Source organism: Eschrichtius robustus, chromosome 19 (genome assembly GCF_028021215.1).
Source record: "Eschrichtius robustus isolate mEscRob2 chromosome 19, mEscRob2.pri, whole genome shotgun sequence".
Classification (NCBI taxonomy): Eukaryota; Metazoa; Chordata; class Mammalia; order Artiodactyla; family Eschrichtiidae; genus Eschrichtius; species Eschrichtius robustus.
The window spans coordinates 48,843,152-48,860,653 of NC_090842.1; the positions used below are offsets into that span (position 1 = coordinate 48,843,152).

Consider the following 17,502-nt stretch of genomic DNA (forward strand, 5'->3'; position numbering starts at 1 on the left):
CACACTTACTGTATGTCAGGTGAGTACATTGGTGAATAAAGTAGATCTGGCCCATATTTCATTGCTCTTTCATCCAGTACAATTAGAGTTTCCTGGATATCTAATTCAAGTAATACCAGAAACAGAACCGTCCAAACATGTCAGTGGCTTCATGCCTAAAAATATCGCTGGATGTAACATATGTTGTCAGTCTTAACTACTTCCAATGTGATAATGGAAAAGAATATGAAAAAGAATGTATATGTATAACTGAATCACTTTGCTGTCCAGCAGAAATTAACACAACAGTGTAAACTAACTATACTTCAATAAAATAAAAAAAATTTCCAGTGTAAGAAAACTGTATATTTATTAGAATACTTGGTATTATGAATAATAAATAATTGAAAAGAGCCCTAACTTGTAGGTAAAACCAACAAGGGGAATGGGAAGTACAATACCAAAGCATGTTAGATGTGGTTCCAATATTTGTGTAAAAAGAAAGACTGTGTTTGACTATGAGAAATGCATTAGAAGCCTGGGTAGGAGAAAACAGGGCTAAATGTAAAAGTAAGGATTAAGATGATAATTTTGATTCCATCCGAGCTACAGTTTGGAAAAAACATTTAAGTGTTTTAACAGTGGCTTATAATTGGAGTTAACTTTTGGTAGTAGTAGGCCCACCTTTGTTATTTTCACTTTTCAGCATATTTAAAAAGTAAATTTGTTTAAAGTTTTTATACAGAAACACTCAGTTTATTGTAGTTTATTACTGCTTATTGCTATTTATTTTTTAGGAGCCTGTAGTGATTTCCTCCCTTCTTTGCAGAGAGGCTTATTTAAAAGACCTGTAATGTTTTACTAATTTTGTTGAAGTGTACTTACTATATATTTTGGTAATGACATTTATACATCTATTTGATTAATTGACAATATGTCCTTTAAGAAATTAATTTCAACCATTTAAGATAATAGTGCATGTCCAGTATCTATTGGTTTTAGCCACCACTGATAATTTTTTCCTTTTTGACTCAGCAGCTTTAAAATTATATGATCTGTTTTGACGACATAATCTAGCAAGAGAAGCAAACCATGTAAATGTAGACAGATCTGATTAGTACAATCCTCAGATTGTTACTTCATACATTAACCTGAACAGGGATAATTTGAAATTGCAATACACTGAGAAAAGTTTTAGAAGTAAAGTGAAACATTTTTGAGAGAAGTACATGCAGACTTACCCTTTTAGGCTTTCTGTTCTAGTCTAGTTTTAATGTGGCACTGTTCTTACCCTGGAAAACTCCTAGGTTGATGCCCCCTTGTGGTCTGTTACCAGAACAAATAGCACAAATGGAAATAAGTAATGGAGGTCTTAATACATGTTAAGTCATTCATTCCTTTCTTTATAATAATTTTTTAAAAATGGCTTCTGAGGAAAAACAGCAAAGGAAAATTATTCCTGTATTCTATATAGTTTATTGGTTTTAAAACTTACCAAGTATTTTGTAACTGAATGCACATATATGTTAGCTGGACACTGACCTAAAGAAAAATAGGTTGTTGGGTAGACTATCATTGTTATCCTGGGCATCTAACTCGATTAGTTATAAGTGCCTTAAAAATATGATAAGATGTGATAGTAATTATAAGGCTATCCAACTACCCTCCCCCCCAACACACACACACAGACACACACACACACACACACACACACACACACACACACACACACACACACACAGACACACACAGACACACACACAGACACACGTAAATGGGGCTTGGGAAAACTTGTTGTTTATACTTTGCCTGACCTGAGAGGGCCAGGAGTTGTATGAGGCCATTGGAAGGAATAAAGGTTTTTGTTAGTGTGTTGGTCAGTTTAAGCTTATTTGCTTTTCTTGACATTATTGGCAAGGTCTCGTTAGTGTGTGAGGGTGGATTTGTGGAGGAAGTGGAGAAGTAGCAGCATCAGGCAGTGTTTTCAGAAAGACTGCAGATATAAACAGCTGCTTTTCCTTTTACCCAGTAAGATTCATGATGGTTGAAAGCAGTCTAATACAGTGAGTATGGGCTTTGAGATTAGATAGGCCTGGTTTTAAAACTGATTTTATCTCTTATCAGTTCTTGGGCAGTTGTATAATATTGGGGAGGTTACTCCATCTCTGAACATAGGTTTCTTCTCTTTAAGAAGAGGTTGAGACCCACCTTAGTGAACTGTTTCATCATATGAAGTCTTGGCATTTACCACTGTTATTATTACTTCTTAGGTAAAGGGCCATTTTGAGTTATAAGGAAAGTGTACCATAGGATTTTCTTACTCTTGGGCCATAGGTAAAGACCCCTGATGGTAGAATGAATGTGTCTTTTAAGTGGTAAATCAGTTCATAGTCGTTTTTCTTTAGTGCAGACTTAGTGTTGTGCTACTGCAGAAGTACGTATTTTACTTATACATTTTTGGCTATAAGTGTGATTTTATTAAAGAATTTACTAGGTCAATTATTTTAATACTTGAAGCCTACTAACCATTTATTTTTATAAAAATGATACAATAAGTCTTTTTCCTTTAGGAGTAATAGTTGCATGTTCTGGCAGATGAACTTAAAAAAATAAACTAGTATTGTTCCTCGATTGCCATCTTATTTTAAAAAAGCTTGTGTGAAGGACAACAAAGTAATGAAATGTTTTTTGTTGTTTTGCTTTGTTTTTCAAAAGTTGCTTTTAGAACCAGGCTCACTATCTTAGTCACTTTATTTAACAATAATTAATCTGAGTCCATTTCAGAAGAAATAAGGTTATTTGGAGTTATTTAACTTAACAGAAAAAAAAGATTTTAAAACCCAGATAAGTTCAACTTTGAATCATAAGATTTTCTCCTTTCCATAAATTTCCTTGGCAGCTAAGCTGTAAAAATTTACTAATTTTTTTTCTTTTTGAATACTTTACTATAAAAAAGAAAACTAGAAAGATATCTCAAAATACAAGTGCAGCTGCTTGGGTTCAAATGTTTGTTGGAATTAGGTGGACTATAAATCATGTAAACAAAGATTTAACTGTAGACATACCATCAGAAGGCTATTGTATGTATTCATACCTGCCTCTTTCACGTTTTCCTTTATTTCTTGGGTTCTCAAAATATCTAGCCTACATTTGGATAATGTCTAACTGAAGACTCTTGTTCCGAACCCTGGATGAAACTAATAAAGACTTTAATGAAGACAGTATTTTGTTGGTGAAAATTTCTCTTGTAAATTATGAAATGGATTTCTGGTTTTTTATCCGTAAATATCTTGGGGACACTTATTTTAGGAAAGAAAAGGGATGGGGAAAAGATAGCTACAGCAAAGTGGAGAGTTAAATAGTGAAGGGTGATGGCAAGAATACATGCCATTCTACCAGGAACTTGTTTTTTAAACATAAAAGACATATGTGCCAAATTTACATATTTACTAATTAAAAAGGCTTCCTGGAAACATTAAGTAGACTTATCTTCTATAACCTTTAACATTGTCACTAATGGATATTGCATAGAAAATTTAATCGAAGGTCCTTTAAATAATGTAAATGATTATGAATATGTAACTAGTTAATATGCAGCTACGAAAGGATTATCATGTAGAGGTTAATGAACATTCTGCTCTTATGGTTTGCAGGGCTTTTCTTTTTGTGCTTTTGGCTCACTTCATGCTTGGAAACACATGCATTGGGATTGGAAAAAAGCATCCTGACTGTTTTTGGGTCTCATCTTTTAATAGGGTTGTTAAATAGAAACTTTATAAAAAGGGTTTCATGAAGATTTTTTTCCTTTTCAATTTACATTTAATTCTGTTTGTCTATTTTATAATTACTGCCGAATCAGAAACAGTGAAATGGATTGATGGAGTTTTAGCCTGGCTCTTCCAGATGTAAAGTCAGTACTCTATTGTACATTATCACTGTTATTAAGTGTTGCTGTGTGATTGATACTTACTGAGAGATCTTTATTCTAAAACCGACTTTTTATGCTGAGTTAATGTGTAGTATGGTTGGGTATCTGACTACAGCATGCATTTTGGTACAGAATTGCTGCCTTAGTATTTATTTAAAATGTCCTAAAGGAAGACATTTACTTCAGGAATTAAATGTTATAAAATAGAGGAATTTAGTGACAGGCCAAAAAAAAAAAGACTTGTGATTTTTGGGTGAAACATGGAGCTTATATAAGATACAATATTGGTATTTAGAACAGTGAACAAGAGCAGTGTTTCAAACCATGTAATACTGCTGTGTTTTTCATGTGACATTATATTAAGCATATTGGTTTTTATCCCTTAGTTTCTCTGTCTCTAAAATGGTGCTACAGTATTTGAGATTACTGTTTAAAAATTTTTATTAATGGGCAGTTTAAAAACATGATTAGTAATCTTTGAAAACGGTGCTGTTTTTTTCTTTTTAAATTGCCATTCACGTGTTTTTTCCTTACTGGTTAGTGTTCTTAATTTGTTTTCTGAGCATTTTAAGAATCTATTGAAATATCTCTAAGGAAAACAAATAGCTTTTATGTTTAATTTCATTGTTTTGGTATTACAAGCATAGCTTAAGCTGGCTATGAAGTGCTTAAAATTTTATCGTAATTCACTGGGGGGACAAATTGGCTGTTCAGAGCATCTCTTTATCCCAAGTATTTCTTCTTGAAATGTGGTAGAAAAATATCACTGTACTCATTTTCAGTGCATCAGAATAAAAATTACAGGTGAAAACGTTTGGAGATATACTGACAAAATAAAGTACTTTCACTACTGTCATTTTTTTAAACTGATGAAATGTGGATGTTACGTTGGTTTTTTGTTATTTATAACATTTGTGTACTCTACAAAATATGTAACATTGAAAACAGGCCTGCAGATTGTACAAAATACTAGTTATCTTATATCGTATGTCACCTAATAGTTATGAAGCGGGTTTTGTACCAAAGTATGAATCGGAAAGCTGTAATTTGTTCTGCAGTTATCAGCCTGCATTAGAGAGGTATGATAAAGTGTGCTGCTTAAAAACTAACATTCACATCTCTGTGCATTTGACAAATAAAAATGTATATTGAGGTGCTTTTAAATCTGTAAAGCCACTGTTGTAGTTTTCTGATAGAATGATTTTGTAGCTTTGTGCATAGCCCTGTTTTTTCATGAGTAGTTATCTGTTTTCATGACAGGTGGTCACTAACTGCCAAGAGAAAATCCAGCATTGGTGAGTGAAAGATGGTTTTATTACATTTCTGAAATACTAATGAGGTCATCTATTTGTATTTAAATAAAGCATACACATTTTTTTGTATCCCATAATTGAATTCTTCTAGTAATCTCCATTTTGAATCCTTTTGATACTAATTTATACTGTCTTTCATCGTTTACTGAATTACATGTTCCCTGATTTCCTGAAGTTGTGTCACCATTTGTGTTTAATTGCTTTCTTTTTTCCTTTCTTTTCTTGTCTTTTTTTTTTTTTTTTAAAGTTAGAATAGTGTTACTATCATTATGAAGTGGAGACAGGAATTTCTGAACCTGACTAATCATAGCTGTATTTGGGGACCATTTTTTATATATGTAGTAGAATAATAATTTGAATCAGTTGTTTTAAAATAATGATGGAAATATGCACAGATACATTTTCCCAAAGTTTGAAAAATCTAATTAAGTGCCTGCATCTCAGAACTTGATTTAGAGACCACACGTTTCTAGAGGGCAGAGAGAAAGCAAGCATATCTATTTTAATGTGCTAATCTATAGTTAATAGGACAATGCTTGGTAAATAACACACTTTCCTGTGTCTTGTGAGGAAAATGCTCAATTTAATGGTGAATCAAATCTTACGAGTTGTCATGAGGTATAGCTGTTGATCTTACAGATATCAAATTACAGTATATCCATGCTGTGTTTACGAAGATTTTAGTGAGAGAACAACAAGAGCTGTCTTGATTATTGTCTGCAGGGTTATTGCGAAATCATGGTAACTGCCCCTTTAGCGGTGAGATTAAACCTTTGGTTATACAACATCAAGCATATAATATTTTAAATTTATTTTAAGAGGCTTTTTCTTCATGCCTGAGAGATCGCCAAGGAAATAATTTAGAGTTAGTGTATATCAAATGTTTTTTGGTTTAAATGCACATAGGCTGCAGGCAGTGGATAAGAGTGAAAATCGGTGCAATCTGTACACATCATTTTATTAAATTCTGACTTCTGGCTTGCAGAAATAATCTAAAACTAAATAAATATCCACTTTATAAATAAAAATTCAGGGACTTCATTAATTTTCAATAAATGCAGAGTTGTAGTTGCATCCACTGGTGGTTTAAGTCTGTCAATATTTCCATAATGGACCATTCGCTTTTCATTTTACATTCAGTCCAGGTTAAAACTTGAAATGTGAGTCCTCGGTCAAGGAATTAACCATTTTCCCCCTGCTAATTTGGCCAAAGTGATCCATTTTACGATTAATTCCCAAGGGAAGTCTTATTAATGTGGACTTTATTGGTTTTGGTAAGGAATTCACGAAATTAGTAAAAGGTTGATTCACTCAGAATAGATACTAAATTACACAAATGTGTGACTGACAACTTGCTTCTGGTTTAAGATTGTTTCCCTACCAGACTGAGAATTCTTTAAGGCTAAGGGACATGTTTTCATCCTTTTATCCACAGCACCTCCTACTGTGTTTGGCACATTATAGGCACTTAATGAATGTTTGAGTAAGTAAAGACCAAATATTTGCTTATTTTTTGTATAACGTTTTTATAAGTACTATAGCAGTACCCAAGTCTGATGAGCTTGACAGACAGAAATGCAACATTTACTTCAGGGCAGGTTCACATGACTCAGTCTCAATTTCCAGTTTTCCATAGCTCTCCAAACTAAAGCAGCTTAGCATATTTACTTTCACATATCTTAAAGTAATATAGTACCTTATCTATACATTAAACAATTAAAATAATTTTTTCCACTTAGAATTTGCTTTTTCCTCTGAATTATTTTTAATATGGCTCAGGAAACAGACTTTTATGTTTGTTTTTAATGAGGGTCTGATATTGCTAGAATCCAAATGGCCAGTGAATTCACGAATTTATTATATTAAAAAACTGAAACCAAGTGTCTCCAATTCCTCTGAAAGCCAGGAAATTGCTATTAGGGAGCATTGTGGAATTCTTGTGATGCTTTTATTATCTTAATTCCACAAACAACGATTGAGTTTCTGCCATATGCCAGTATTATGCCGCTGTTTGGAACTGAAAGACCCTGCCACGGAGAAATGCATAGTTGGGCATAAACAGGGAAATCACAATAATTTTGTGCTATTTGGTTGGAGATAGGAAGCAAGAACAGAGACTGGAGCTGTTTTTAAGGGTGTCTCATGCATTGCTTTTAAAAGCATGTTGCTTTTCACTCTAACCTTTGGCATTAGCATAGTCTAAAATACAATTCATGTACCTAAGTTATCCTTTTTTATGAGTATATACCAATATAATGAGGAGCAAAATAACATGTTTTTTTAAAAAATGTAGTCTTATGCTAGTGATGTTCATGCTCGTTTGTGCAATTTTAAAGGATTCTTTAAGGGATGAGTATGAATATTTTACCTTAAAATTTTTCTTAAGAATGTAGGCCACAAAGTAAAAATATTTGTAGAAATGTAGGAGTAAAAATGGTCTGGGGCAATGGAGTCTGACCCCAGAAATCTCTTCCAGAAAATTAATTCAAATCCCAGAACTTTGGTGACCTAAAGACATTTATAGTATTTGTTTAATTAGTAACAGATAAAAAGGAAATGTTTGAGCCTAATAGTTGAGAATTTGTGCATCACTTTTAGAGCTAATAGTGGTTTTCCATTTAGTGAAGATTTAAGAAAATTTTTAGGTACAACTTTTTTCCTTATAATCCTTTTTACTTAACTCAGGAAATAAGGCATTATAAAATCCACACACTATTTTCTCATGTGGACATATGGATATACTTCCTAGTGTTTGATCCACTAGGGGCTGATTATTCTGTTTGTAGATTATTTGTAATTTTTAATCTTTTAAATTCTTCCCTAAAGAACATGGGATTTGGAGCCACAGACCTACATTTGACTCCTGTCATTTACTAACTTTGTCACCTTGGGTGAATTACTGAGATTTTTAGTTTTCTTCTTGTAAAGTGATGATGATAACTACTTAACTTGAAGGTAAAGTGTGAGACAATGTCTATGGAACATCCACACTGGCACTCAATAAATATTAATAGTAACTGAAATCTTTTTTGAAAAGTTTAACTAATTGTCAGATGAAGAAAGAAGGAAAAACCAAAAAACCCTCCAAAGCTTTGTAAATATTCCGGAATATTTTGTATTCATGCCATTATCTTCTTATATCATGATGGAGAGATGGCTTCCTGAGTGGTATTGTTAAAGCTTTATATTAATGTTTTTAAATAACTTTTATTATGAAGAATTTCAAACAAAGGGTGACAGAGTTCTGTATTGAACCCACATGTACCCATCACTCAGATTCAATGATTATCAACTCATGATTGCATCTGAACTGTTTGTTTCCTTTTAAAATAGCCTATCCTACCCTCTACCCCCACCTCAATTTTGACATTACTCTGAAGCATTTCATTTCATCTGGAAATATTTCAGTATATATCCTAAAGACATAGAAGATTGCATATTAGCTGTTTAAATTTTAAATTAAAAATTTGAAATTGGGCAGTATATTTATAAAGTTCAAACTTTAAGAAGTACGAAAGGGTATAAATGGTATGTAGTTTCCCTCTTACCCTTGTCTTCCAGTTCTCACTTCTCTTCTTGGTAAACGACTGCTCTTTACCAGTTCCCTGCGAATCTTTTCAGAAATTATTTGCACAAGGGGTGTGTGTATGTATGTGTGTGTGTGTATGTGTGTATGTATATGTATGTGTATTCATCCACATATTTATATATATTATGCTCCCACTCTTTGATAAAGATGAAATCACACTGTACACTGTACATTTAATACTCTACTTTGGAGATTGTTTTCAGTCATTAATTAACTCCTATTCTTTATGTTCCCATGAACTTCATTGTGTGTCAAATGTCTGATTTTTAGCGTTACCAAATATTTTTTGCTACTTATTTTTTTTTAAATAAATAATGGCCACATAACTGAGAGTATGACTTACACAACTCAAAATACATCCTTGCTAAGCTGTTGTATCCATTATTTATTGTTCTTTAATAAAATTACTCCAAAATGTACTGGCTTAAAACAGCAACCATTTACCTATATATGGTTCTTTGGTTGTGCATATTGGACTTGAACGTACCTCTGTTGTTTTCTCCTGATCTTGTTTGGACTCTCTCGTGTGGTTGCAGCCTTGTGGTAGCTGGGTTGCCCAAAACGGCCTCGCCCACAAGTCTGGTGGCTAGTGCTTGGCTGTTAGCTGGGCCTCACTCTCCATGTGCTCTTCCTCTTGCTTACTTTACATGATGCTATAAGGGCAGCAAGAATGGAAGCTGCAAGGCCACATTCTGTTGGTCAGAGGAACTCATAAAACTAGACCAAATTCAGAAGGTGGGTAAATAGACTCCACATGTTGGTGGGAGGAGTGACAAAAAATTTATGGTCATTTTTAATGCACTATAGATGACTTCTGTTGAACATGTCCCACAGAAAAAAGAAGTCTCATTACTTGTGTTGATTTGTGAGAATTAAATGGAATATGGTATCTGATGCCTGGCACATACATATCATCTGTATGTTAGGCACTGTTTGTAATCATAAATTATATGCATATGAATTATGTAAAAAAAAAAAAAAGTGTTGTTTCCTGCAAATTATCTTGAGAGTTTTAAGTAGTAAAGATATCTATGAAATGACCTGAAGCAAACTTAAATGAAAATATAGAAAAAGCTATTTTATATTGCTCAGATGTTTAATTTTAGAAATAATAGCTTTAAATTTGGATGTAAAAATTCTGAAGCATGTGAATTTTGAGAGAGGGGGGATTGTAAAGCAAACGACATTTGTTATTTTTCAAAGGAAACTGGAAAAAAATAGTATTTTAAGAAAAAGAGTAATTAGTTTCTAGCATAGGTTATAGTCAAAGTATATAGTGAGAAATAACCAAGAGAGCATGCCTGAATAGTTAAAAATCACAGGTGAAGATTTGATGATTTCTTTCTTTCTTTCTTTCCTTCCTTCCTTCTTTTTTTCTCTCTCTTTCTCTCTTTCTCTCTCTCTCTGTCTCCCCCCCTTTCTTTCTTTCAATTCCTCTTTCTAGTTAGTCTGTACAAATGGATGAATATCTATATCTACCTCTGATGTTTTTGAGGGATACCTTGCCCCACAAAAGCACTGAACTATTTTAGAACAATGCTGTGGTTTTATAGTGTGTTTCTCATGAATTACCTGAAACAGTGTTTTCTTGACTTGCCTTCATATGCTTATATAAAATTTATTTTTTGTGCATGCTATATGAAATATCGCTCTGCATACCTTTAATACTTTAAAAACATTTATTCATGATGATGAGTTCACTCCTCAATGTTAGGTAAGTTTGGTAACCATATTTTTCAGAGTCTTCATTTTACTGACCACAAAGTTTTCAGTCACTGTTTTGTACAAGCCCTCTGTTTGGGCTTTTTTATTTTTATGTGTCATAAAATCTTCCAATTTTCTGAAGATTTTACATACCTTTGTTGTTGGGATTTCTGTTGTTATTATGAAAATGTCCTTAGGGGCAAGGGCAAGAGGGAGGAATCATATATAGAAACCCCCTTCTCTGTCATTCTTCAGGTTTTTTTTTCTGGTGTCATGTTTTAGTACATGGGTTGGGATGTTAAGTAAGTTGAAATTTTTGTGTATGATGTTTCAAAGCAAATTAAGATGCAAAAAAAAAAGATTCAAGTTGAATGTTTTAAGAATGATTTTTTAGGAAACAAAATCTGTATTAAGTTTAAAATTTTTTATTCTGAATATAAAATGAATACATATTTACTGAAAGGTAGAAATAAAAGAATAAAGATAAACTTACTCATAATTCTGAAGAGAAGCTAATTCTCTCCCTCTTGCTTTTTAAGACATTTTGTTTTATTCCCTTCAGCTTCTTAATTCTTGTGTTTGTGTCACTGTGGTCAAATTGTAAATGCTTAGGGTTTTTTTCTTTTCTTTTCTAAAAGAGTTAATGATTTTTAAACTGTAATTAGAATTTGTTAACTTCTAGGAGTCCCCTCACCTTTGTATCATGTTTTTGGAAAAACCACACTAGTTTAATACTTAAAGCATTTCTGAAAATAAAAGGCAAAGCTATATGTTGTAGGGGAATTTTTTTCCCCCCAAAGAGTTTAAACTATTATATATTAAAAAAAAATCCCTAATGACATCTCATCATTTAGAACATAATCTTTGAATGTATTTCCAGTGTCTGTATATTTTGGTTCACAGTTTCTCACAGTCAGCTTAAGTCCAGTGAGTATTTTGATATATCTTATTGAGGCTACACCTCAATGCGATTTGGACACCTCATGATTTTTCATCTTTGTCTTAACCGTATTAGGTTTGAAAACTACATTTCTTTGCACTCTGATTTTTTTTCTGTTTTCGTTCATTTTCATTTATTTATTTTATAAAATGAGAGCAGCATGCAATAAAACTTTCAAGCACAGAGCACTGAGGACGAAGGGTAAATATTGCAACAACAGTGCTTGACTGAGAGGTGTATCATTCAGTGATAATCTAGAGTTCATGCTCTTGTTTTGAGATACAAAAGTCTAAATTCTAATGTACTAAAGACAAAAGGAGGTGTGGCTATCAGTGTATGACTAAGGAAAATGTAAGCTGTAAAAAAATTAGGCATGTGTACAATTTAACTTTTTTACTAATTTATTTTGAACTCATGACCAAATTGGTGATAGTTTTCCCATTTTTCTTTTTACTTAAATCAAGCGAGTTATAGATAATTTTGAGAATTTTGTGTATTTGGTACGTTCAAAGCCAGGATTGCTATTTTTTTTCCTCATGTAAGACCTCTTGAAAGAAACAGTAACCTCAAGGGATCTATGAGTGGACTTCTATTGAAATTTGTGCAAAATATAGGGCCTTTTTCTCAGGAAAAGATCTAGAGTTTTTATCAGTTTTTTATAGGTATCAGTGACCATAAAGGGTTATGAACAACAAACAGAAGCTTCCTTTTTTTTTCTAAAGTATAGAAAACAAGAAATTGAAATGATGAAACTTATAAATTATGCTTAGGTTTAAGTAGAAACTGGCACAAACATTCAAAGCTTAAGTCAATTATAAATTATCACATCTAAAGTCATCTTTTTTTTTTTTTTAAATTTTTATTTATTATTTGTTTATTATTTATTTTTGGCTGTGTTGGGTCTTCGTTTCTGTGCGAGGGCTTTCTCTAGTTGCGGCAAGCGGGGGCCATTCTTCATCGCGGTGCGCGGGCCTCTCACTATCGCGGCCTCTCTTGTTGCGGAGCACAGGCTCCGGACGCGCAGGCTCAGTAGTTGTGGCTCACGGGCCTAGTTGCTCCGCGGCATGTGGGATCTTCCCAGACCAGGGCCCGAACCTGTGTCCCCTGCATTGGCAGGCAGATTCTCAACCACTGCGCCACCAGGGAAGCCCTAAAGTCATCTTTTCTTAAAAGTCCCTCCTGATTTGTTACAGAAATATGTATCAGTTGTAGAAAATTTGGAAAACAAAGAAAATAAAAATTGCCTATAAACTCATCACCTAAAGCTAAGACTTAGGCACTTTGAGGGCATTTCTTTCACACTTAGAGTTATGTGTTTTTATATAACTTTTAAACTTTCTTACGTTGAATTCACATCTCATTCTATTCTTAGAGCAAAAGAATACTGATGAAGAAACAGGTACCAATGATAACTGACAAGTGTGAAGTTACATGTGCATGGTTGTTGGTAGAGGGCGCAAATTCCTCTCTCCCACCTTTGCTGTGTATATCCATTGTACTCTGTTGTCTCATTGTTGAAAAGTTCAATTGAAGAAATCTCGTAGAATGTTAGCTGCGTCTGTCTCTCTTTGGATAATTTTGTTTCATTAAACTTTTGAAAAATTATAAGTTTTTATATTTAGGTTCATCTGTTATCTATTTCTAAAAATAAAGTTTTCTGATAGACTCATAAAATATAAAGAACATGGATTATTTCATCAGCATCTTCTGATATGTTTCCTAGGTATGAGTTGAGAAAAAGGAATATGAGACCATATTGCCTGAATTTTGAATACTATCATTTATCTTGATAGTATTTTATTTTGCCATGACCATTTTTTTAAAATGCTGTTGATTTTATACAGATACATTTAAATTGTTAAAAGAGTTCCCCTTCCCATCAGATTGCAGAAGGCACAACAGTGTAGATCCGTCTTTCAAGAATGTTTTTATTGCTTAATATAACCTTGATAATTTGTTATGCTGTTTAAGAGGATACTTTAAAAAAAATCAGTAATTCCTTTCTTTAGAAACGAGAAGATTTCTCTCTTTACAATGCCTGAATTCAGTATTCCTCTATTTTCTTAATTTTTGAGGTAAAAACCAAGGCATCCATCAAGCCAGTGGATCTTTAACAGAGAAGCATTGCAAAAAAAAAAAAAAAAGACATGCTATATTTGAGCGATGATCCCTGCAGCATATGGCATAAGGCTTGGTTGCAGAGCAGGCACTCAATAAATGGTGAATTGAATTGAAACAAAGGTTTCTTGGATGCTTAATGGGACATTCTAGAGTGGGTATGATGGACTAAAAATCATTTTTAAAGAAGATTGTAAACTTATTCATATATATTCCAAAATCTTTGGGTTTTATAATTTCTTAAATTAAAGACTTTAAAAGCATTAACTCTGCCCCAGATCAGCCCAAATATTAGCACTAATGTAAAGCCATTTCCCTTTTTTCCCTTTAAGCATCTCTTCGTGTTTTCTGCTTTTTTTGTTTAGGATATTAGGTAAAGAGAATGATAGAGGAGATTTTTTAAAAATGGGCTTAATGTCTATTTTCTGCCTATTCCAACTTCATACATTAAAGTGAAAATTAACAAAATTTTATTTCAGTGATTTGTTTTATTTTCCTTTTTTATTATTGAAAGCTGGAAATTGGAGTCTTTAATCACTTGTCTCAGAGAAGGGATGTAGAACTTTTTCTTTTGCTTCACAAAGATTTTCTTTTATCCGTTGCATTTAAGAAGAGGATTAAAAATAAGGAGTTCCTCTCATATTTTTCCCATCTCCTTTTTTAATATTATGAAAATCTTCAAACATACAGAAAAATTGAAAGAATTAAATAGATGAACCTTGATCACATATCTATCCATACCTCAACCCTTAATCCATTTTTTAATGATGCATTTCACAGTAAATTGTGGACATCTGCATACTTCACCTGTAAGTACCTATAAGTACTTGAGCATACACATCATTTAACTTACTGTCTCTCATACTTTTTATAACCTTATGAAAATAAGGTATTTCTCATGAGATCTGTCCTGATCTTCATCCTTAAGGTTAAGGCTAGTTTGTAGTTATGTCCTTTTTTTTTTGCTGCTGCTTTTTAATAACAATAGATGCTTCTCAGAAGGCTTTTATTATAGCACATGATTAGCAAGACTCAAAAGAAGATTATAAAAGTTTCTTATATGCCTTATAGCAGTGCTTTAGTTCTTATTTTCTATAAGGAACGTTGCATGAGGATGTCTGATGCAAATTAAATCTTACTTATTGGATAATTCTTTTAAATTAAGAATTGAAGGCTGAACCTAATCTGTAAGGATCAGATATGGTGAAGCCAAACAAAGAGGTCTATATAGAATAAATAAGTAGGCTTGAGAGGTTTATCCTAACTATATCTGGGTTTTATTTTCCATTTGAAAAAAAAAATTATTTTAAGCAGTCCCTTCTTTGACTACATATTTTACCGTCTCCAAAAATTTAGTTATATATTTCTCAGTGGTAAAATAGAAAAAAATCTATTCAATTTTGGTACAAATAAAGATAGGTACAACCTTCCATAACACATTAGTTCTTAGAATCATTTTTGTGTTTTCTGTTTTATAGGCTTTGTGATCTTTAATGGGATTATTTAAGCCCTAAGTATGAGAGGGACTATTTGGAGATAACTGTTTGACCAGGCACTTGATGCTGGATATTTCCACTAGTGGGAATTTCAGGGAGAGAGTTCCTCAAGCCATAATTTCTCCCAGAGACACTGCTTGACTCCTACTTGCCTCCCTTTAAAAAGGATTTCTGCATGAGCTGCTTTTTAAATTATCTTCTCCTTTCTTTTTGTATTTTTAGAAAACAATTCAAAATTTAGAAATAGCAACTCCAGTCTTAAACTGTTCTCCAGTATGTCCACATTTTTGTTCTAGAGAGAATTATTGATAAGTTTAAAACTGAATATACGTGCTTTGGAATAATACTGATATTGATCTCTTGTAGCACCTTGATTGAACCTACTGTTCTTTTAATATATAAAAGAGATGTTTTGTTAGAAGTCCCCCCCCTTTTCAGGTGTATTTACCGGAATATTATATATTGAATGTTAACTTGAATACTAGCTGTTTAACAATCGTAGGAACATTTAGACATCTAAGCATTTGCAAAATTACTTATCTAAAACTGCTAGTGTTTGTAGATTTAATATTGAGTTCACTGTGTGCAGGTATTGTGTCACATCAGATCTTTATGGACAGTATCCCATTTATTGCTTGCACCAATCCTGTTTCCAAAAGCTTCCTGAATTGTTACATTTAGCTATACTTTTAGCAGTAAGTTGTGCTATTTGTATCAAATTGAATGAATTTGACATAGTAGAATTATCTTAGCGGGTAATACAGTCTTTCTTTAAAATTTTAGAATTGGTGTTTTTTTGATACTTCATGGAAAAAGGGTCATTGGATGCTCAATGTAGATGTTCAGTGCTGGACAGGGTGTTAGACCGTTTATATTTAGTCCTCTTTGGATCTGTGCGATAGTTAGGCATTATTCCAATTTTACCATTGAAGATACTAAGACTAGGGTTAATTTGTTTATGTTAAGTGGTGAACCTGGGATTGACCCTCTGGTCTGACTTCAAAGCCATGTTCTTTCTGGTATATAGCCCTGTTCATGAAGTTTCCTAACATTTTATTCATATAAAAATGTATCCAGAAGGATCATTTTTGCCTTAAACAAATAAAGACATTTTATGTTTATTTATAAAAAAGGATTCCAGAGGAAATTTTTTAAAAAGCACTAGAACATTAGAAAATGAAAAGCCTTGCTTGAAAGAATACACATCAGAAGACCTAGGTTAAGGTCATTGCTTATTGCTTACCTCTCCTTGATAGAGTAGATCTAATTTCTCTTAAACGTGTGGTTTTTTCCATTTTCTTTCTGTTTTCTCTTTTGTAAGAGGAAAATGTTGGTAAGTGACATTTACTACAGGAATATTTTAGGATGAATAACAATATATATGTGAAATTCCTTGATATTTTTAAGACTAAATGGGATGATTTTTATTATGTTACTGTTGCTTTAGGGGAGCTAAAGAGTAAACTGAAACCAATTCCATGATTTTTATAAAGCAGCCATTTTTATTATCTGGAGAGTGATTATGCTGAAATTTATTCTAATTTTAATTCGACAATATCTACATATTCTTTTAAATTACTTGCTGAAATGATGAGTTTTTTGTTTTCGTTATTTTTAAAAATTGAGACCACCACCCGTCTGCTTTAAAAAATTTCAGTGCTCTGGTTTTGCTTGCAGCCTGCAGCCTAGCAGGCAACCCTTAAACCTCATATCCAGAGAAGGTTTGGAAAGAGGTATCTCATTGTAGGGCTATTCAGTTCCAGCAGGTGTGAGAACCGAGTAGGCTTCACAATGTGGAAACATATGACCATTTCTCCTCCTACAGAATTACATCCTTTAGTGGTTTGAAATTACTTTATTTAGGTAGCTCTGTTTAGGTAAAACATGGAACAGACTCCAAGGCCCAATCGAAATGCTTTTTATATTACCTCTACCTAATTTCTTCTAGCCCCTGATTGACTCTCTCTCACCTTAATAACATTAGTATGAATAACTGAAGGGTTGATGACTCCACCACATTTTTCAACCTAAAGTTTTCCGAGGAGAACTGAAGCATCTGATCAAATTTTGTGTTCGTGATTTCTATTCCGAAACCAGTGTTTATTCACTCAAAAGCTTTTATCAACTCTTCCTCCTTCATCTTGAGCCCGTTCCCTTCCAAACTCACTGTCTCCCTTAATTTCCAAATTTTATTTAATTCAGATGATCCTCTACCTTAGGGAACACTAATTCTCAAGATGTGTGTGTTCTACATCTAAAAGCTAATGTCCCTGAGAGTCTTAATTCTTTGATAAATGTATGGTGGAATAATGCCATTGCTAAATTTTGTAAAAACAACGATTTTAAAATTAAAAAATACTTTAATCTTTAAATTGCTAAAATTAGGTGTTTGATTAGCTTGTCTTATGATACATAGCCTACTTGAGGAATTGTTA

At 32.9% G+C, this 17,502-nt stretch overlaps 1 protein-coding gene across 1 annotated transcript in view; it reads left to right on the plus strand.

Annotated features, from left to right (window-relative positions):
* URI1 (URI1 prefoldin like chaperone) overlaps window positions 1–17,502 on the plus strand; it is a 64,039-nt gene that overhangs the window by 19,983 nt on the left and 26,554 nt on the right. The window contains exon 2 of the mRNA XM_068528952.1: window positions 5,168–5,202. Coding sequence (XP_068385053.1) covers window positions 5,168–5,202 — 35 coding nt within the window. The remainder of the gene's footprint in view (window positions 1–5,167; window positions 5,203–17,502) is intronic.